The sequence below is a fragment of the Strix uralensis genome, chromosome 11 (assembly GCF_047716275.1).
Source record: "Strix uralensis isolate ZFMK-TIS-50842 chromosome 11, bStrUra1, whole genome shotgun sequence".
Classification (NCBI taxonomy): domain Eukaryota; kingdom Metazoa; phylum Chordata; class Aves; order Strigiformes; family Strigidae; genus Strix; species Strix uralensis.
In genome coordinates, this window is record NC_133982.1 from 3,305,849 (window position 1) to 3,326,002 (window position 20,154).

Here is a 20,154-nt window from a genome sequence, read left to right on the forward strand (position 1 = left end):
TGAGAGTAATTAACAGCTGTGATTATTCTGCATCTCCACACTGCCTGGAAGGGCAAAAAGAATAGACAAAACACACATACTTGTACAGTAACTGTAGCTGTGTTCTCTCCCCAGGTGCTGGAGCATCAGCTCCACTTGCAAAGCCTCCCTCACTGCCTTTGGAACCAGAACCAGGTTCAGAAATGAGCCCCGAGGAGCCCTCAGCACCTACAGGGGCCGAGGAACAGAGGAAAGAAAAGCGGAAGAGCCGGCAGGCAGCAGACTAGGATGGACTCTGGTCAGGACAGGCGGGTGCAGGAGCATCTCCAGAGCTGCCTGCTGACCTGTGGGGAAAAGGACCTGCTGTTTCCCCCGACCCACGGTGGCTTCACCCCACTGTCAGTTAGTCTAAATGCAGCTGTTTTCTGTTAATGATTTTAGCACGCAGTCTCTACCTTGTCCCAAGGAGGCGTTGCAGCAATCAGGAGAGGTTTCTGCGTAGCTACTGTTAGTGTGGTCACACCAGCGACGGGAGGATGGAGATCCATCTCCTCACAGGGCTGGCAGTCCTCCGTGCTTGGGCGTGAGTCCTCCAGAAGGATGCTGAGGCATCCAGTATGTTTAGAAAAGCCAGCAGGAGTGACTTAGCATCCCAGACCCCAAAGAGGATCAAACCCTTCCAGTGGCTGAACCTGTAAGCAGCTGAGGAAGCCCTACACAGGCTGTGAGAGCAGCGTAAGGTGCTCAGAGAGGGGGTGAAGGTAGCACAGCTCACCAGGGCAAGTGCAGAGCAGTAAGCCAGGCTCAGGACTTAGCACAGCCTGGCTTACTGTGAAACGGGGGCTTGTCGCACCCTGTTTCACAAGGGCAAGACTTTGTAAATGCTTTCTCGAGGCTGAAAAAAGGAAGCTGAAACAGCTGGGAGTGGGTATTCCTGAGCAGGGTGATGTGATGGTCACGGGGTGCGAGAGGCACTTTAAGGTCCTTAGTGCTGACAGTGGTGGAACACAGGAGAGCTGCGTAGTAGAGGTGAGCTGGTTTGTCTGGGGGCCATCGCGCCGTTAACACGCAGCCTGGCGGAGGATGGATGGCCAAAGCAGACCTGCTGGGCTAACAGCACTTTCTCTTGAGGGCTATTCACCTTCTGATCCCAGGATCACTCTTTGTCTTTCACAAAATCACAGAATCATCTCGGTTGGAAAAGCCCTTGAAGCTCCTCCAGTCCAACCATGAACCTCACCCTGACCGTTCCCAACTCCACCAGATCCCTCAGCGCTGGGTCAACCCGACTCTTCAACCCCTCCAGGGATGGGGACTCCCCCCCTGCCCTGGGCAGCCCATTCCAACGCCCAACAACCCCTTCTGCAAAGAAATCCTTCCTAAGTATAAGGTCTAAACCTTCCCTGGCGCAGCTTGAGGACATTCCTTCTTGTCCTATCACTTGTTACTTGGCTCAAGAGACTCATCCCCCCTCTCTGCACCCTCCTTTCAGGGAGTTGCAGAGGGCCATGAGGTCTCCCCTCAGCCTCCTCTTCTCCAGACTAAACCCCCCCAGTTCCCTCAGCCGCTCCCCATCAGACCTGTGCTCCAGACCCTGCACCAGCTCCGTTGCCCTTCTCTGGACACGCTCGAGTCATTCAATGGCCTTTTTGGAGTGAGGGGCCCAAAACTGAACCCACTCATCAAACACAGTAATTTTCTTGAATCCAACCTGGTTTTAAGCATAAGCTTCCTTGTGGTAGCTAAGAAAGTTGCAGAGCTGGCCCACAGGAGGGCAAGTGCTCAGAGGCTGGCTGTTCTGGAAGCAGGCTAGCTGCAGCAGCAAAGTAGTCTGCCAAATTCCTAATTGTTTGCTGAGAAACGGGGTAAATGAGCTCTGCTCATGTGACTGGAGTTCTTCCTTGAGAATCTGTATTGCCCAGCATGGGGGAAAAGATCGGTTTGCAGGAAAACAAAGAGCAGGCCTTTTCGGAAAAGACGATATGGTCAGCCTCAGTGCTAAATTTAAATTGTGTTAGTATGACCGCAGCCATGCTCTGAATACTTCAGTTACACCCTCCTTACAGCTGCATTTTTGGAGAAATTATTTATGGTAGCTGCAAGGTGGCAAAGCAGCCCGTTGGTGAGCAGAGCAAGGAATTTTAATGCCCACGTGATCCTGGAGATGCTTTGTAAATGTTTCTGTTCTTGAACAGCAAAATCCTAGTCTTCCTTTTCTCTGCTACTATGAGTTTGTTTCCTCTGGGATTTATCCAGAGCTCAAAACAGCAGCTTTTGGGAACTAAAGGTGCGACATCATACTTTACAGAAGAACCAGTAACGGGGTTAAGAATCATTTTTCTCCTGCTCCCCTCTGTGTACTGAGAAGCCCACCAAGCCAACACAGCCGTGCAACTTTCGATCGGAGTTTTCCAGACAGAATGTGTAGCGCTTCCTCAGTAAAACTGAAGCTTCAGGGTTCAGTGTATTTGCTGGTTAAGCCACCCAGCTTTTTAAAATATATTTCCTGCTTTTAGTTCTGCAGTGCTGCGTGGTATCACTCCATAGTTAACAAGTCCAAGGGAGGAAGGTTAATAATGGAAACTTCTCTCTCTCAAGAACCTAAAAGCAGCGTGACCAAGGCTCTGGATACATGAACATCCTTCAGTTGTGCTTCGTGGTTAGCTGCTGTTATCCAAACTGACATTAATGCATCTTTAGAGCACACCCAGGAACTAAAGTGCTGTCCTACTCCTGGGGGGGGACACTGAATGAGTAGGAACCCTTCCCTTTCTCCTCTGTTTTGATTGCCAGAACTGTTTGCTTATCTCAAATGTGACTTTTTTTTTTTTTTTTCCAGCTGTCCTCTAGTGCTGGGTTTTGTATCGGTACAGCTTCAGGGTAGCACTCCTGTAAGGATTCCCTCATGCTAGGAGTTGAAGAAAACAGAGGCTCTTTTGTGGAGCACTGGCACATTTAAACAAACCAGACAAGAAGCAGTGTAAATCAGGTACAGTGCAGTGATTTTTATTCACATTAAACTTTTTACACTGAACGTTACTGCAGCGTAACAGAGTACCTGTGAAGAAGAGGTTAAGATCACAGATCAAGGGCAGGCAGGGTATGGGAACTTTACCTCACCCCCAAAACTGGAGTTTGACAGTTTTTTCCAACAGCAGTTGATTGCTGTTATCTTTTAGTCTCATCAGGAAGGCTTTCAAGCACCAATACAAGGAACAGTGCCCAGAACAGCGTGGTTACAGGTAGGTGAGCACCAGCATCGCTCCTGCAGGAAGGTTTTCCCTCTATCTGCTAATGACCCTTTGTTTTAATTTTGCTAGCTGCCTTCCCCTGCCTTCTGCTTATTGTAAAAAAAAGACTGTAGCGTTATCAGACTCGTTTGCTGTACTCAATAGACGGGGAGCAGCCCTTGTCCCACCGCTAGAGCCCACCTCAGACACAAAGATCTCTCTCCTCTCACCCAGTCCCACTGGTGCGACCTTCTTGGCTGTTAGGATGCTTTCACAGGGAAAATGTTACACATAATAATGTTATTTGTATTAATAAATGTTAATACATAGGGTATACTACATTTGGAGGTACTGTAAAGGTATTTAAAATAAATACATATTTTGTGAAAAGCTTATGCAGATGATTAACCAATTCTCCTTCTGTGAAAAGGAGCGGTAGCACCTTGTTACTTTCTGGATTTGAACAGAGCAGAAGGGTGCTTCATGGCTAAGGAAGCATTTTAAAATCTGTAATTACAGTTGGATAATAAATAGAACTGCAATTCCCGGTCCTGTCCCCTCTCCTCCCCCTGGGTATTGTGATGATGGCACATCCAGTAAATTCACAGTATCTTTATGGAGAGCTTTTTTTATGCTATCTAATGATGAGAATGAGGCTGGACTGTTCTTTCAGCTGGAATTAAGCAAGGGATTTTTTTCAGGACTGTACTAGGTCATTTAGGGATTTTGGAAATCACACCTTATGTTCCAAAACCTGTTTCTGGCATCAGCCATAATTCTAATCCTCTCCTTCCCCCTCCATAATTGAAATTTTAAGATGGAAAAGAATAATGAGTTTAATTTCTAGGGAAGTAGAAACCATCTGCTTTAGGACGTTTTTTCCCCCCCTTTTTAGAAAAAGGTGTATCATGAAGCAGGTTAAATGATACAGCTTACAAGTTAGACTGCAGTTTGACTTCCTCACAGGAAAGAAACTAGAAGACACTCAAACAGCAATGCCTGGGCAGCAGGACCTTGTTTCAGCCAAGCGTAACGATCTATCCGTCCAGCAACGTGTATTCAACCCAGACAAACTGGGTCCTGAGGTCCCTGAGACAACTGGATGCTGATTTCTGATACAGGCAGCGTTAGAGTGTTCTTGCCCTGCTCCTGTGTACAACCTTGTGTGCCCAGCCGTGGTCACTGACCGGCAGCGTTGAGCAAGGGGGACCTTGGGTCCTACTCAACATCCTGTTCTTGCCCAAGATGTAGACTTCCCCCTTGGGAAGGGGGTTTCAGCTGCCAAAGCCTCTTCTACAGAGACAGACAAGCCTCAGTGCTGAATGAAGAAAACCAAACTTTACTAAAATAATAAGCTCCACGCAGAAATGCACTACAAAAAAAAGAGCACCTATTACAACAAGTAGTTCATCTGCCAAGATTGTTTTATATAATAGAAAACACAGTTCTGCTACAAGGAAAGCTTTAGCACTCTCTCAAACCAAGCTGCACAAAGAAATCAGTGGTTTTTAATGAAAGACACAGGTGAGACTTGAACCCAGTTTTACCCAGGCTGCACTAAGGAGCAGCTTTCCTGAGAAATTCACAGGGGAGGTTTTCAGGGTTTTTTTTTTTTTGTTTCCCCACTTGCATTTTAATGAGTTCATTACCCCTTAGCTGCCAGCATTTGTATTTTTCAGCTGCTATGAGATCTTCTCAGCCAAGGCTGGTACCAGGCTCAGCTTTCAGAGTGACAGGGACCTGTTTGGAACAGGGGCCTTTCCAAGCGTCCGGCGCAGAAGGTAACGGCCATGCATGCTATTTCCAACCTGCACTGGTTTCCTTTGCTGAGAGAACATCCTCCCACAAGAGTCTGGATCAGTAACTCCCTGAGAATTCAGCCTAGTTGGCGCTTAGGATCCACCTGAGATATTATACAAGAAACTGCTCCATCTGTTACAGAAGAGAACTTTGTCTGACACCTCTGAACAGACAAGAGAACAATCATTTCTGGCTCCAAGATCAAGTTTTAGTGAAGGGTTTAATCAGACCCAGTATTGCTGAAGCAGACAGCAGTGATGAGAGCAGGCCAAGGGATATGCTACGCAAAAAAAGTCTTGCAAATAGGTTTCCTTTGCCCCTTATCACTCAAACTTTAAAAACAAAGAGCAAAGACAACATTTAATATTCTCATTTCTCTCTCTTCATTCTTCTTGAATGAAGAATGTGAGACAGTCTTTGTTGTGGCGTCTGTTCTAGCTGGTTTTAACCAATGAGTGTCTACACATATAATTTTTTTTTTTAAACACGAGACCACCACTTTGGTATGATCACAGGTTTAAAACTTAACTCTATGCTTTTACCAAAACATTAATTGCACTAGAGAAGAGCAAAATTAATATGGCTTGAAACAAACTTTCACATTCAAATACTGATTTAATGCAGGACATAAGAACAATCCAACTAAAGCCATAAAAATATAAATTCATTACTCTCCTCCATTTTTCTACTGTTCTTCCAAATGTTCTCAAAGACTTGATGAGTTTCCTTACACCAGAAATAGGAAGGCAGCACACTGTGTGACAGTACTTGACAGCGCTGCTTCAGAACAGATTGCTCCAAGCACGTGTATCAGCAGCCAGTGCCAGATACCAACGCAGAGACAGTTTAGCTGCTCCCTCCTTGACGACAGCATCGGTTTTCACCCTAAGCTGCAAGCTCCAAAAAAGTGCCCAAATAGCACAGAGGTTTAAACAACTTCTAGGGTAACTGGAAAGAGTTATGTTGCCTTGTACAATTCTTGTAAAAACTATCCAAGTATTCATTTTAACTTTTTTCACAGGATGTGGTTGGAAAGGTCACCCTGTGGCACACAGTTCCTGATAATTCAGTACATCATTACAGAACAACAAGTAAAAAAAAAGCCAACCACAAGTAGCATCAGTGGATTTCACAGTTAAAAAATCTGGTTTTTATTGCTAACCGTCGTTGGGAAGCGTACTGCAGAGGGGGCTACAAAAAGCAACCCCTACCTTAGGCTAACTAGTCTTAAATGAACTTGGGCAGAAGAGAACTGATGGCAAATACATAAAATACAAACACACTGCTGACGGTTCTCCATTAGGCTTTGGAAACGGACCTAGTGCTCTGCTGCTGTACAAGCTTTGCATTCCAGTAGCTGAGAAGTGGAGCCGGGCTCTAAAGCAACGTCTAACATGGGTCAAAGCAGCTGATAAGGTCTTTGCTAGAGGCAATGCTTAAAGGTTAGGGAAGAAAATTTCAGCACCAGTTCTGAAAAAGAAATCCATGAAAAAAAAAGCAAACTTAACTGGATCTCCTATCACAACAGCAGATAACCAAGAAACACAGGAGTAGAGAAAATCCTTAGCAATGCTGAGAAACTCCCCTGGAGAGGAAAAAAAGAAAAGTGAAGAGCCTTTAAACTGGAAAGAGTTGGATTTGGGATTGGCTCTTCCACGGCCAGGTAGGCATCGCACATCATGGGCACAGCAGTGGAAGAACACAACCTTTCAATGTCTGCCTGCGCTTCACCATCTCAGATAACCCACCGCTTGACCTTCAGGAGCAATGTACACAAAAGAGATGAGGCACTGCTCATTTTTGATCAAGGGTAAGACAAAAAAACCAAAACCAACGTGGCCACACTGGCTGCACAGAAGTGGAAGTATCAGCGTGCACAGGTTTTATCATCTCGGGAGCCGCTAGCTTACTGTCACAGTGATGAGCTCATCTATTGCCTCTTCAGCAAACTATGTGTGAATAAACATTTCCAGTGGAAATGTTCAGGAGCACGAGGCTAGCTGAGGTGTGAGTCATCCATCACTGGATTTCAAGGTATGAGTAACACACGAGAAGAAACGGAGTTTGTAGAGACAGGATGAGGGGAAAGCAGAGGCCGTTTCAAGCCTGGTTTTGAAGCTTTGGTATTTTTGCAACTTTTCTGTTTCTTCATGGTGAAGAGAGATCCAGATTTTTATAATCCATGAGATAAATTCATTTAAAAAAAATCTCTCACCTACCAAGGACTTTTGTATTTTACAAAAAAACCAAACAACAAAACCCACAATCAATAGAAATTTCAGTAGTTTTTTTTCCCCCTATACAGGCCAAAAGAGCCCCACTAGTTATTTCCATTTCCGTTGTTCAGCAAGGTCTGTTAAAGACAAAGCAGCTTTTCTTTGTTGTCACTGTTGTAGCTGTGCAGAGATGTGAGACAGCCTACATGTGCAGGAGAAGGACTGCAAGAGCCTCGGCAACCCTTTCTGTAAGTAAGTTGGGCAGGCAGAGGGAAGTTAAGCGCATCATGTTCACAGCATGTGAAACACGAAGTGAAGACAGGCTGCCAGGTCCCACTATTCAATTTTTTATTACCATATAGATTGTTTCAAAACTTACTCAGGGATACCAACAGTATATCTAATCATGATTAACAGGTCACGCTTGTTAAGAATTAGCCTTGGTAAGTGAAAGTGGTGACCAGGCGAGCTCTATATGCCTGCTCAAAGCAGATCTATAGATAGAGCAGCAGTTCAGCCATCATCAGCTACTGTCATTTGAGAAGTGAGTCACGGTGCCAGGCATACACAGCGCACCGACAACAGGCCAAAGAAGAAACATTACCTGGTGAGAAAGAACAGGAAGGAGGAGTTAATAATAATAATTAAGAGTTTAGCTTCTAGGCCCAGATGAATTCTAAGCAATAAATCCCTTTTCCATACTTGTTTACAGCATTTATTTATTCAAAGTAGTATTTTAAAAAAAAAAAAAAAAAAGGTAATTTAGGCCTGTAACACTCCTGTTAAACGCAAGCGTAACTTAACCCTTGGACAAGCTCTGTTAGTGCAGTTATGTGATTTTACACGGCCATAAGGCAATGCCAGTCCAATCAGCCTCGCATCCCTGCAAATGTTTTTGGAAGAGAGAAGTGAAATACTGCAGCAGGACGGTTGCCGCTGACAGCTTGTGTGTATTTAGTTTTGTTTTGTTTCCAACTCGAGCATCCACACAGCTTGGCCCAATGTCAGGAAAGCGGGACCAGGCGTAAGCAAAGGATCAGTTCTCCAGCTGGCAGGACGCGTGGCCTTTGGTGGTCCGAGGGGTGGTGTGCCAGAAGGCTACGATCAGAAGTTGCAAAATAACCTTGCTAATGGCCTCAGACTTTTTAAACAGCTGAAAGGAGAATTTTTTAATTTATTTTTTCTGTAGGAAGACTAAACCGGAATTCTAAGCCTTATGCTATCATTTATCAACAATAATAAAAAAAATCTGAATAGAAATACTCCCAGTCTTAAGAAGATCCTGCACTGAGATAAAATGCTGAGACTCAACAGAAGATGGGGATGGGATAAGCTGCAGGAAGACCCAGCACTGACTGCATTTCTCCTCCAGTACAACACAGAAGACTTTGCTCAGAGAGAAAGCAAAAGTTAAATAAACAATGACAGACAGCATTGTGTGTGAAGTCAGTACAAGTTACAACAGCTGTCAATTTTTATCTTTCCAGTGCACTCACGATGGCATTTTCCAGCAGGAGAACATCACTGACAGCCATATGACAGCGTTACTGAAACGGATCACTCCAGCCTAAGTGACACAGACTCTCCTCCCCTCCATTCAGACACAAAGACTGACCTAAAGCAACCTCCTACAAATCCTGGTACAGCGCAGGCTCACATAGACATGCTGACTGCATTTCATCCAGTTATACTGAAAAAAACGTGTATGATAGCAATGCAAATACACTTGGACTTCTTGGAAGTAGAGACAAAACCATGCTGGAAAGAGACAAAAAAATGCTGGTGCTATGCAATCTATAGTGTGCAACTATGAAGAGGAAAAAAGCATAAGCAAAGTATTTAACAAGGACACATGATTCCACTTTTTTAATTTCAAAGGCTGTCCAGAGCACAGAAACTATCAGTGGCCTAGTCAAAGAAAAAAAAAAAAACCAGCATCAAACCCTAAGAAAGCCCTCCTCACTTCAGTCTTACCTGGAAAACGCTGTTGCAGCTTTTGAGTCTCCAGAAGGACCTTCCCTAATGTATTAGCCCTGCTGAATGGAGGGCAGGGAAACTGAGGGAAACTGCACAACCATTCTCAAACAGAAAATTAGTCTCCAGCACTCAACAGCTTTCCTGTAAAATAACAGATACAAGCACCTGCTGTTAGCAAAGAACACTAGCTGTGAGCCCCCCCCGGCTGGAACTTGGGGTATTTAGTGTACAGCGAACACAGGTAATGTTTTGTGGTTTACCTGGCAAGAAAATAAAGCTCTCTCCCCAAATATAAACCCCAATTATCTTCTAGTTGCCCAAAAACTAAGCACAGGCTACCAGGGCTCAGTTGAATACCTCCAGTCACAGAAACAACAGATACCCAAAATAATCTACGCAGCCTTGAGTCAGGTTTTCTCTGTGATTTCAGGAGGAGGTACCACGTGCATCACATTTTGGGACTCTGGCTCCCTGCAATGCTGGGGACACCGAGGCTGAGAGGTAATTTATCAGTAAAAGATTTCATCATCACACCAAGCAAGCGGAAGGTTTGCTCTTGCCACGTAGCAATGTGCTGAGAAGAGATAATGCAAGAGCCTTTTATTTTTAATTGATCAGAGGCAACCCAGGGCCGAGCACTGCGGTGCTCTCCCTGGGATCCACACGCAGGAAGTTCTCCTGGCTGCTGTACTTTCCAGCACTAACAGACAAGACCCATTCAGAGTTACAAACAGCAAACCTACGCCAAACGGGGATTTTGATACTCGTTTCCCTCCCCGCACGCTTAAGACAAAGCAAAGCCAACTTTCACATTGAATACTAAAACGTCTGCACCTAAAACGTGAAGCGTTCGAGTCACTGCCAAGTGACTGGAATGTATCTGACAGTTTATACCTGGAATTATTCTTTGGCTCTTTTTCAGTTATACCCAGAAAACACACCACACCCTGATTCTGTTCCTATACCACCACTGGCTGAAATCCTAATCCATGGCTCCTCAGACACCATACAGTATTGGAGAAAAAGGAGGGTTTTAGTTTTCTATTGAGGATATACTTCTGAGTACAGCAGTCCTTCAGCTGAAATAGCATCCCCAAGTCCCACGGTCCGGACAGGATCTTTACAGACCAGAACAGGAGTGAAGTGGAACGAGATGCCTTCTCTGTGCCAATGCACCACTGGCTCATCTGGATTTAAAGAGATTTTGGAAGGTGCCTCTATCTGGGAGGTCACAAACTCCAAAGGAGCTTTAAGAAAGACTTTGCTGGTATCGATGGTTTCGGTCGCGCAGGCCTGAGTCCCCGCTGCTCGGGCGCCGGCAGCCACAGCTGCCACCTGGTTGCCCCAGTACCCGTCCACCGTGACAAGGATGTGATAGGCCAGGGTGTGGAAGTGGACGCGTGTCAGGTCAGAGGCCCGCTCCGCCGTCTTCCCGTGCTCCTTCAGGATCCAGAAGAGGATGTCGCTGACTACACCCACGTCGGGAACTCCGCTCCAGGAAGCGAGGGCGGCGTGGGGACCAGAGGCAGACTGCGTGAGGAACAGCAGCTCCTGCTCGTTCAGCCCAATGGAGTTCACCAGGGGAAAGACCTGCTAACAGGAACACAGAAACAACAGTTTTTCCTTCAGAGAGAGAATCAGACCTCGGTCTTCCTCATTCAGGGTACTGTTTTTACAACACGGTGTTACTGGCTCTGTGGCCAGCGCGCTCAGCAGAAGGGAGCAGCCAGTTTCCTGGAGAGATGCAGCCCCAGGTCACTGCACGAGCTTCCCCATTCTACAAGTCTGCAAGAATTACTTAGCCAAGAAAACATTTCACTCCAAAGGTGCATGCTTATTTTGTGCAATTAGTTTTCTAGACACACACTTTGACAATAAAGGGTAAGAAAACATCAAATCCACATGAAACGCTCATAACACTGAGATTAGAGCTGTGTCAAGCTAAACAAGGAACCATCATGATCTGCAGGAAAGAAATTCTGCAAAGAAATCAAGGGGTTTTTTTAAATTATAAACTGAGCTCGAATTCAAATCCTTTTTTTTTTTTTTTTCTAGAAATCCGCAAGCCTGCTAAATCCAAACCAGCCAAAGTTCCTTGTATCTGTGGAGTTGTAAGTATTCTCCTAGGTCACCCGCCCGTGACTGCAAAGAATCTGTGTATCAGAGCATAGAGCCAACTGTGTTGCACAGTATTTTTACTGAATACAGTTGCTGAATAAACTCAGATCTGCAAAAAATCCCTACTCCTTGCTGAAGACTGTCTGAGGGCACTGCAAGATACCCCCTAAATGAAACTTCCCAGAGAGACCTTTCTAAAAGGAATGCTCTCTCTGAGCTAAAGAAAACAAATCTGTCCTCTGCTAAGCCACAAGTCATTACAGTTCTCCTTCGCTGCACAGAGGAGACTCTGCTAAGCTCAGCAGTGAAAACAGAAGCGTTCGGATGCAATAGCAGACATTAAACCCATGTTCTCAATTCATCTTCAAATGGATAGCCCTAATTTTAAGTCTTCACTTCCATATTCATCTACCAGTCTGTGCATTGTGATACTGAAGAAAAGGAAAGAGTGTGTCCCTCCATTTTCATTACCTGATGTATAATGTTGCTCATAAAATCTTGGTCAGTCATACTGGCCAACTCCAGATGTATGGGAATGTCGGTGGGGATATCAGAGATGGAGGCCACAGCCTACAGGGGTACAGAAGAATAAAACCACCCTAAAACACATATTCATAAAGAACAAAGGGGTTTTGACTCAGAGATATACATTCTTTAATCTTCTTGTATATGGATTTAAACACAATTCCAAATGAGATGTCTGACAAGTGCCAGAATGTACTGCTAAGGGGAAGAAATACAAACAACTTCAGTTTTCAGAATCCCAGAGCAGGAAAACTGTATCTAACCCTAATATGCACCCAACGCAGCACTTTTCTAATGGACTAATTCAGAAACCTCACAAATCTGAAGCAGCTGTAGAACAGCTGATCCTAGAACAGAATAAAAAAAAAAAGAAAAAGGCTAGCGCATTGCATCAGAAAGGGCACTCAGCTGTAAGACAGGCAATGACCTGTAAATAAAAAGAAAACTTGGCATAGCTCCTTTGGGCTCAGATGAGAAAGCTGCCTCTTGGTTTATCTAACATAGGTGCTGCTTAAAGAATGCGAGTCTTGACTATAACCTTGATCATCTTAGTATCTGGGATAGAAAAAGTGTAATTTAGCCACTAGATAAGCTCCCGGAACCATCTCAAGGTACTCCAGCCAGACAACCAGACCATACCTTTTTTTTCCCTAGACAACCCACTGAATCTATGAAACATTAGTGTTACAGGATTAGCCTTTTGCCATTCCCACAGTTCACATTCTTCTTTTAGCATGCAATACTGAAAGGATTTGTGGGAGATCTGAAGACACAGCCTACTTACAGTTTAAACCTGGAAAACCAAGACTTTGCCATGAAGCCTTTGTTGGAATGGAAATTAAGGAGACACTGGTGTTCAAGTATCTTACCTCCATAAGCCGTCTCTGTCGCATGTCCTTGCTCTGGCCTTCCATCATGTGAAGTCCAGAAAGTACCACAAGATCTGGCTGAAATTCATCCAAGCTGGACACAAACACTTCCAGCATATTTAAGGCGCCATTTGATAGGTCATGGGAGAAGATGAAGCGGTTGGCATTGGGTGCTCTCACTTGTCCCCACTCTTCACCTAGGGTGAAACAAATAGAAGCAAGTTAACTCAGACGAGAAGCAAATCAAAGCGCGTATCTGGAGATTGTTTTGGATTCCTGCTGGAATCCAAAGGCACAATTTCACAACGTGACTGTGCCCAATTAACAGCTACTGCCAGCCAGATGAGAAATCTCGCTCTTTTTCTCATTCATCCTCTTCGTTCACTCCCTCTGCCTCGTTTAGATGCTTGTCTGATCAGAAGGAAAATTCAATACTTGGTTGGTTTTGCAAGCTTCGTGATGTTTTAATCAGTTGTATTAGTTTAGCATGCAATTAGGTGAGTGTCACAGCCAGCTCAAGCCAAACATTTGGAGCGTACAGGCTATGCAAAGAGAGGGGAGACCTTCCCCTTCTGGCAGCCACCAGCTGTTAGCTCAACTATTATGAAGATACACCCTAAAAACTCTCATGGCTCTTACTGTTCCTGACTGCGCAGCTCTCAGGAATGATCTGCAGAACAGAGCTGCATCAGTGCTGTATGTGTAAACTGTTTTATTCCTGGATAAGATCACAAATTAAAGGGGCTCCATCTCCAGGACACCGAGCCATGAGAAAACAGCGTAACGACAGCGAGCCTAGAGAGGATACAAATTACACAAGCCACAGTCCAACTGGCCAACCCTCTGCCAGCTCTCCCCATCTGTACATGCATCTTTGTTCAGGCAGCAGGCAGCTCCTGTGCCAGTTATGGTAACTGGACAGAAAGATATGGAAGGGAATAAATAAACACAGGTCACAAAGGGCAGCTTGAACAGAAAGCCACAAGAAGTTTTGAGGCTATTATAGGCAGAATCTCCACCTTAGAACCAGCCTGCACACTTCTTCGCTTGGCCCTCCCAGACTGTATACTGGATACACTATGGAGAATATGACCAGCATTTGTGGAAAAGCCGCTAAACCAGCATCAACAGCCGTCAGTGCTGCCTCCTCTTAAGAAAAGTCTCACGACAAAGTTCTGTCTAGGACAAAGATCCCCAGAGTTGCATCAGGAGGGCAGTTCTCACCCGAGAACAAAGATGCTGAGAAAAGGAGACATCATATACTAACGTATCATCTAATTGGGATGCTTCCAGGAGCAAGAAGACTAAGATTTACTTAAAGATTAGTGTATTTTCCATAAGCTACTGTGCTACAGTGTTTGTCAGTTATAGTAACCTTGTTTCAGCCAGGAGTCCATCAGAGTGGATGCTTTGGGTGCTGCTCCACATTAGTTTTGCTGCAGAAAAAGTTTAATTAAGGTGGTTCTTGCCTTCCCTCCTTGCCAAATACTCCCTCTTCTGTCACACCAATGTAACTCTCTCTGAAGCTAGATTTGGAGACAGGACGAGTGAAATGATTCAGGTTGAGAACAGCAAGAAAATACATGCAGATTTCTTGTCGCCATCATTAGGGTTACCCTGAATTTCATCTGCATGTGGTTAAATGGTACCTTTTTGTTTTCAGAGAACGTTACTTGACTATTTTAGCATTCAAACAGCTTTAGAATTACACCCATCAGGTCTGCCTAGGCTATGCATTACAACAAAATGAAAAGTCCACGCGGTTTCTATAGGCTACAGCATACAAGAACACAGAACCAAAGGGATGGCAAGACAGCACGAGTCAGTATTTACAGTAACTGTATCACAAAGGGAAAAAGTTTCAGAAGACTTTTAGAAGTCTGTTCACCTACCACAGCTCCCTGAAGTGCATGGAATTACCAGATTAGCCCAGTGACAGCTGCCAATACTGATAATTTACACAGTCCTTCTGGAATTAACTGATTCAAAAACCAACAGCTTTATAGCCAGGAATATCTTAGTGATGCTCAGGCTTCCCATCTAACATTCAGCCTTTGGCAAGGTACCTGCTTGATACTCCAAGATAAGATGGAATTCATCTCTTTCTTGCATGGATTCAGGTGGCACAACCACATTGTCATCAAGTAGTTCATGGAGTTTAGGACCAACTGGGCCACAAAGGAGGATCTAGAAAACAAGAAAAAACAGTCAAGGTTTCCCTGCCATGTCCTTTGCCACCATTTCAGTGCATTTAAGCATCACCTAGACAATTGATATAAAAAAATATTAATAAAATTTTTAAAAATCACCTATGCTTTTCAACTTGTAAGGCCAACCATATGCTCTGCCATAACCTAAGAAATAACTGCCAGATCCCCAAAATCTACAGGGAAATAACGTGAATTTCATTAAAGACAAGCGAATAGCATGAAATTTTTGGAACGCATACCTTCAGGTCTGGATTGGTAGCGAGCTTCTGACCAATGAGAGCAGCATTTCCTCCTACATAAAGCTGTAAAACAAACAGAGGCAGGTATGGGCATTCCCTTGCTTCGATAGCTTTATACATGCTTAGTCTTCAGTACAGATTTTAGCATTTTAGAAAAGGGTCTAGCAGTATAGAAGTTAGTAAAGCTTATCGGGGCTGAAGGCAGAACTATTTTTCAGTTCTCTGTGAGATCTCAACAAGCTGAGTGTTCTCTGACTTTTTAAAATCTAAATATTCACATTCGGGTAACAGCCCTGTAAAAATCCATTCAATCATAACATAAACAGCCCCTACTTCTGTGCAACTTCTCTCTGGCAGTTGGTAACTTGTGGTTTTCTAGCACAGCTGACAAGCAATCATATAAAAACTGCAACAGTACTTGCTCCAGTTTGAAGTCAAGGTTAAACCTGCTACCTGTGCCCACATGAAGTGAGCGGAAGCATGAAAGTTTCTTCAGGTAAGAAAGGTCAAACTTTCAAGTAAGAAAACTCTGTTGTGAGCTCTGAAACCAAAAAATATAGATTGTCATGAGGGTCGCAGAGGTGACAGAAAACAGGTTATAGAAGGATACAGCTAGTAATCAGATGATTGCAGAAGGCCAGTGTAGCAAACATGGTGAGAAATAAGTCCACACAGGAGAGTCTTGACCAACAAAGGGCATTTAGAGTTCTTCCTCATTTTCAAAAGCAGCCGTCGAACTGCACAGAAGGCAGCACTAAGCAGTCTAGAAATTAGCTCACTGCCAAGCAAGGTATCAAGCTAGATTCTGAAGACCCATTACAAATGAGAGCAACAAAACTTTGTTTTTGGAAAGGGAGGTGTCAGAAAAAATATTTCTTTTCATTACTCCTAGAGAGAATTTAAATCCTGTGTTAAGTAGCTGAAGCTGACTGTTTACAACTCCTAATGCTTGGATCTATTTCCTCACTACCCTCCTCATTACAAGATGTTAGAGCCTCTTTTACAGCATCAGCCCCATCTGGCTCCCATATAACAGTATCCTTAGAGGCATCTTTGATGTTTCAGTTTTGGGAAAGTAAGCAGGGGACAGACCATTTAAAACCCCACTACTTGCAGCAGGTGCAGAGTTCCATGGAAAGTCACAAACACACTCAAGCTATACCATAAGTTTCTTTCCTAAACGATTTGCACTCTCACTAGACAGAGAACAAGAGTCACCAACGATGCAGAAAATAAGAAACATACTTCTCAAAGCTGATCTTCAGGTGGAAGACATACCTGTGCACCAGGGTACTCGGAGGCTGTCTGTGCAATGTGATGGAAAGACTCGGCGTCGCTGAAGAAGCGCTCGGCGGCTGCCCCTTTTTCCATGAAGTGAGTGAACGCCTCTTTCAGGTCCTGTCTGGAGTTCAAGACCGCATGATTTTTGCCGTCCCCAGGTTCAAGACCGAGCGCCTCTAACAACTTCACGCCGGACAGAACCACGTCTACGCAGGCGTTGACGCTGGAAGAGCGAGGGAAAACGCATACTGGGAAAACCACGCGTACCTCGGGGCACTTGCGAGACAATGCAACGAGATCACTTCCCAGCCAGCGATGCTTGCTGTTCAAAGCCCTCATGCTAAGGGGCAAAACAACCAACCAAGTGAAAAAAACCACAAAGGCATATGAATTTCCTGAAATTCTCTACTAAAGCGTTCTCCTTTTGACATGCTTTTATCGCGCTCCAGCACTGCAGAGGACACAGGGATTTCTAACATTCTGCTGAATTAAAACAAGAAAGAGGAAGCTGCGTGGTCCAAAGGTGGCTGCCTCTGTTCCAGTACATGTTGTACCTCATTTGCTGCCTTAGGCTTGCTCAAAAAGGAATAGGCACAATAATAGCACTTTTAATTTTTAATTCTTAAAATAAAGAAGCTTTAAAAAAATACATATTTTGGATTTAAAATGTACATGCAATTCAAAACTGTTAAAAACAAAGCTGGAAGTATCGAAGTCTACTAGATACTACTCTTGAGTTTCTACTACTTGAATAATGACCAAAACCACCCACCCAAAGACCCCACACATAGGCTGGTTCTGCTTCTAGAGTCAAGAGAGCAATTTGTCAGTTGAAATATTTGAAAACCGCAGTTTCAAAAGGACAATCCTGAATTTCCAGAAATAGCACGCCACCTTCTCCCAAACAGTGGAAGCAGGAGAAAAATCCTGCAATAGTGAGGAAGTGGTAGGAACCATTTCAGCAGATCTAGACTTTATGTAAAGTCTAACCTGCAGCTGAAATCTTCCAGTCCCATTTCTTATCAACTACCTCAATTTAACCACAGTGTAATTTAGAGAACAGGAAAATTTCTGGGCTAGAACAAGGCCCCCAGGAAGAAAGTAAGTTTACAAACACTTGCCCTTGCTTCTACTCCCTGGTTTCAGAGATACACCAATATATACCAAATATTTACTGAGATGATACCAGCAATTACTAAAGCACCTTCTGGAACTGCTGTCAAGTGCAGTTTCTGTTCCTCTGCCCCATGCTTCCCTGACAGGGATCCAAAAGATCTATAAAACTTGCAGGATCTCTAACTTACTCTGCGTCTACCCACACGACACTCCAAATGCCAGTGCCTGCTTACATCTCAGCGTAAAACGCGCAGCCATTTAGTATTCCTCCTTGTCAGTGACCTTTCACATATCATTTGGGCTGCAACACATGAAGGCTGCATCATACAAAATAAAGGACGTTAAAATCCCCTGAGGTTTTTCAGTACACGAGGTAACCAGCTCAGAATTCCTCTGTATTGTGCATCATCTCATACACTAAGGAGAGAAAAATCCCCTCGCGCAGCAGAGAGAAGAAAACCAAGGAAACAATAAGCACAAGCAGCATTTAAGGCCCAAACTCACTGTGGCAAGAGGTCAGCAATTTTATATTTTAACGAATCATTAAAGATGCAAGGGGACATAAACCAAGTCACAGTTCTTTCAAGTGAGACACCTCTAATAATCTTCCAACTGTCTTCTCCCTCCCTGGCATTCCTCTGCTAACACACCTCATGCTTTTAATAAACTCCCTTAACAGCAGGGGTATGCTACTAATGAACTGCCTTTACTGTTGAACTTTGAGTTTGGTGTGTGTATATATATATTTTTTTTTTATATATATATATATATTCAGTTGCTTTAAACCAAAGAAGAAAGCAAGGAACAAACTGAAGACACCAAGACTCTTTTTCAGCAAAGGCATGGCATAAGGGAAGACTAAATGAGGCACTGGAAAACCTATTTTGTCATATATTCACTGGAGAAAGTCTGCATCAGCCGTAAGGCAAGAGCAAGATAGACTCCAACACTGAATCAGCAACCCAGCCATTGAGGTAGATTAACTTCTTCCAACATGTCAAGGCCAAATCTTCTAGTCGAAGTCAAGTTATCCTGTCATGTCCTTATATTTAAAAGAAAGTGAGCCAAGCGCTATATATAATGGCAAGATTAATGACCAGACTTAAAACCGGCTTTTAAGATCAATGTGATATTCCTGAACTTTCCCCTCATCTTCTTTCCAGTTTAAAAAGAGAAAGGGTGTTAGATTTCCCTGTGCACGCACAGGCATCTTCAAAGTCTCTTGCCTTCTCCTCTCTCTTCCCTCCTTCATCTCTCTCCTTTGCATCTCTGCCTTGGCTGGGTTAGTGAAGGCTTCGCTCACTTCTCCACTTCATAAACTTGTCTCTCGTACCTGTTTATTGCTGGACCATGCTCCCCAGTTGCTCCTTCCTGGGGATGGGCCAGCAGCTCCAAATCCCTCAGACTCCGTATATAAATTTGTTTTACAGGCAAGCCAGCTGGGGATAAGGTCTCCAGAGACAGGCTTGCCAACCAGGTCTGAACCATGCAGCACACTTAAATCAGCAATACCTGAGTTTTCTGGACCATTAATCCCCTCAGCCGAGGTCCACCTCTGACTAAGCAACGCAGCGGGCAGGTGCCCACATGCGCCAGCAGCTCTCTCGAGGAAATGCCCCTCCCTGGGAAACTACAGGCCCGGAAAATTAACAGAGAGGTTTAAGGAACTGGCAGGAGCTCCAGTGAGCGCCCAGCCACGTTGTCACGAGGTCTCACAGCACGACACCACCTCGTGCTCCACGACGAGCCTCACCTCCTGCCTGCCTGCAGTGCAGGCAGCTGCCGGTCCCGAGGAGCGGAGGCCTCTCCCCAGGTCTCTGCTGGGCAGCACCAACCCCGACCCCCAGCAACTGCCGGCGCAGCTCTGAACCTCGCCGTAGCTCAGGGAGGCGGGAGAGCCTCACCCACAGGCGAGGCCCAGCCACATCCACACGCAGCCGGGTACAGGAGCCGGGGGGATGCACCCCAGGCCCAGGGGAAGGGGCGCCCGACCCGCCGCTGCCCGCCCAGCCCCGCCGCCAGGGGCGCTCTGTCCCGCCCCGCCGCCCGCGGCCGGCACCTACCCGACGGCGACGCGCGCCCATCCCCGGGCCGGGCGGACGATGGCCGCCTGCCAGGCCGCCACCATGCGGCCCTCGAGGGAGCGGGCGCGGCGCAGCCCCCCCAGCAGCGAGGCGGAGAGGTGCCGCAGTGCCGAGTGGGGCAGCTCGGGGCCCAGGAGGCAGAGGTAGCCCAGCGCCAGGGCCAGCAGGCCCACGCACACCGGCCTCTGCCACATCGCGGCGCGGCCGCTCCGCTCCCCTCCGCGCCGGCCCCTCCTCCTCCCCGCCACGGCTGAGGAGGGACGCGAGCGGCGGGGGCCTCCTTACGCCGCCTCCGTAGCGCCCCGCCCCCGCCGGCCGCCAGCTGTCGTAAAGCCGCTTCGGGAATCGAGGCGGGCCCTGCGCGAACGGCGCGGCCGCTCCCCCAGCGCAACTTACGTACCTCTGGGAGGTACGGCTGCGCCGCCTGCGTAACTCAGCTACGGGAATAAGGCGGCAGGCGGAGGCTGCGAGAGTGCGGCGGCGCCTCGTGAGGGGCGATGGCGGGGGAGC

At 45.7% G+C, this 20,154-nt stretch overlaps 2 protein-coding genes across 12 annotated transcripts in view; one reads left to right on the forward strand and one right to left on the reverse strand.

Moving 5' to 3' along the window:
- Nucleotides 1-11,796, forward strand: part of BBS4 (Bardet-Biedl syndrome 4) — a 53,049-nt gene extending 41,253 nt beyond the window's left edge. For 2 of the 6 annotated variants that reach the window (XM_074879972.1, XM_074879973.1), the window contains exon 16: nucleotides 115-3,604. In XM_074879972.1, coding sequence (XP_074736073.1) covers nucleotides 115-266 — 152 coding nt within the window. In that variant the 3' untranslated portion in view covers nucleotides 267-3,604. Of the gene's footprint in view, nucleotides 1-114; nucleotides 3,605-6,030; nucleotides 6,069-11,257 lie in introns of those variants that run through there. The other 4 variants (XR_012630347.1, XR_012630346.1, XR_012630348.1 and 1 more) reach the window with 4 other exon arrangements.
- ADPGK (ADP dependent glucokinase) lies at nucleotides 2,965-19,933 on the reverse strand. 6 transcript variants are annotated; one of them, XR_012630350.1, is made up of 8 exons: nucleotides 19,624-19,932; nucleotides 16,442-16,667; nucleotides 15,164-15,226; nucleotides 14,781-14,901; nucleotides 12,715-12,911; nucleotides 11,792-11,890; nucleotides 9,200-10,795; nucleotides 2,965-7,829 (listed from the first exon to the last, which is right to left on the reverse strand). XR_012630350.1 is itself a non-coding variant. In XM_074879976.1 (7 exons), the coding sequence occupies exons 1-7, from the start codon at nucleotides 19,836-19,838 to the stop codon at nucleotides 10,244-10,246; spliced, it is 1,470 nt and encodes a 489-aa protein (XP_074736077.1). In that variant the 5' UTR covers nucleotides 19,839-19,933; the 3' UTR covers nucleotides 2,965-10,243. The 6 variants fall into 6 exon arrangements, 5 of the variants coding, with proteins under 5 accessions (XP_074736077.1, XP_074736075.1, XP_074736078.1 ...); XM_074879976.1 differs by having other exon boundaries at nucleotides 2,965-10,792; nucleotides 19,624-19,933; XM_074879974.1 differs by having other exon boundaries at nucleotides 2,965-10,795.
- Nucleotides 19,934-20,154: the final 221 nt, after the last annotated feature.

What these genes read in the sequence shown, in the direction of transcription:
- ADPGK (XM_074879974.1), bottom strand. Translation starts at nt 19,838, where the DNA reads ATGTGGCAGAGGCCGGTGTGCGTGGGCCTGCTGGCCCTGGCGCTGGGC. An exon ending in CTACCAATCCAGACCTGAAG is followed by an intron (nt 14,902 to 15,163) that starts GTATGCGTTCCA and finishes CTTGTTTTCTAG; the next exon opens with ATCCTCCTTTGTGGCCCAGT. An exon ending in GACAGAGACGGCTTATGGAG is followed by an intron (nt 11,891 to 12,714) that starts GTAAGATACTTG and finishes GTACCCCTGTAG; the next exon opens with GCTGTGGCCTCCATCTCTGA.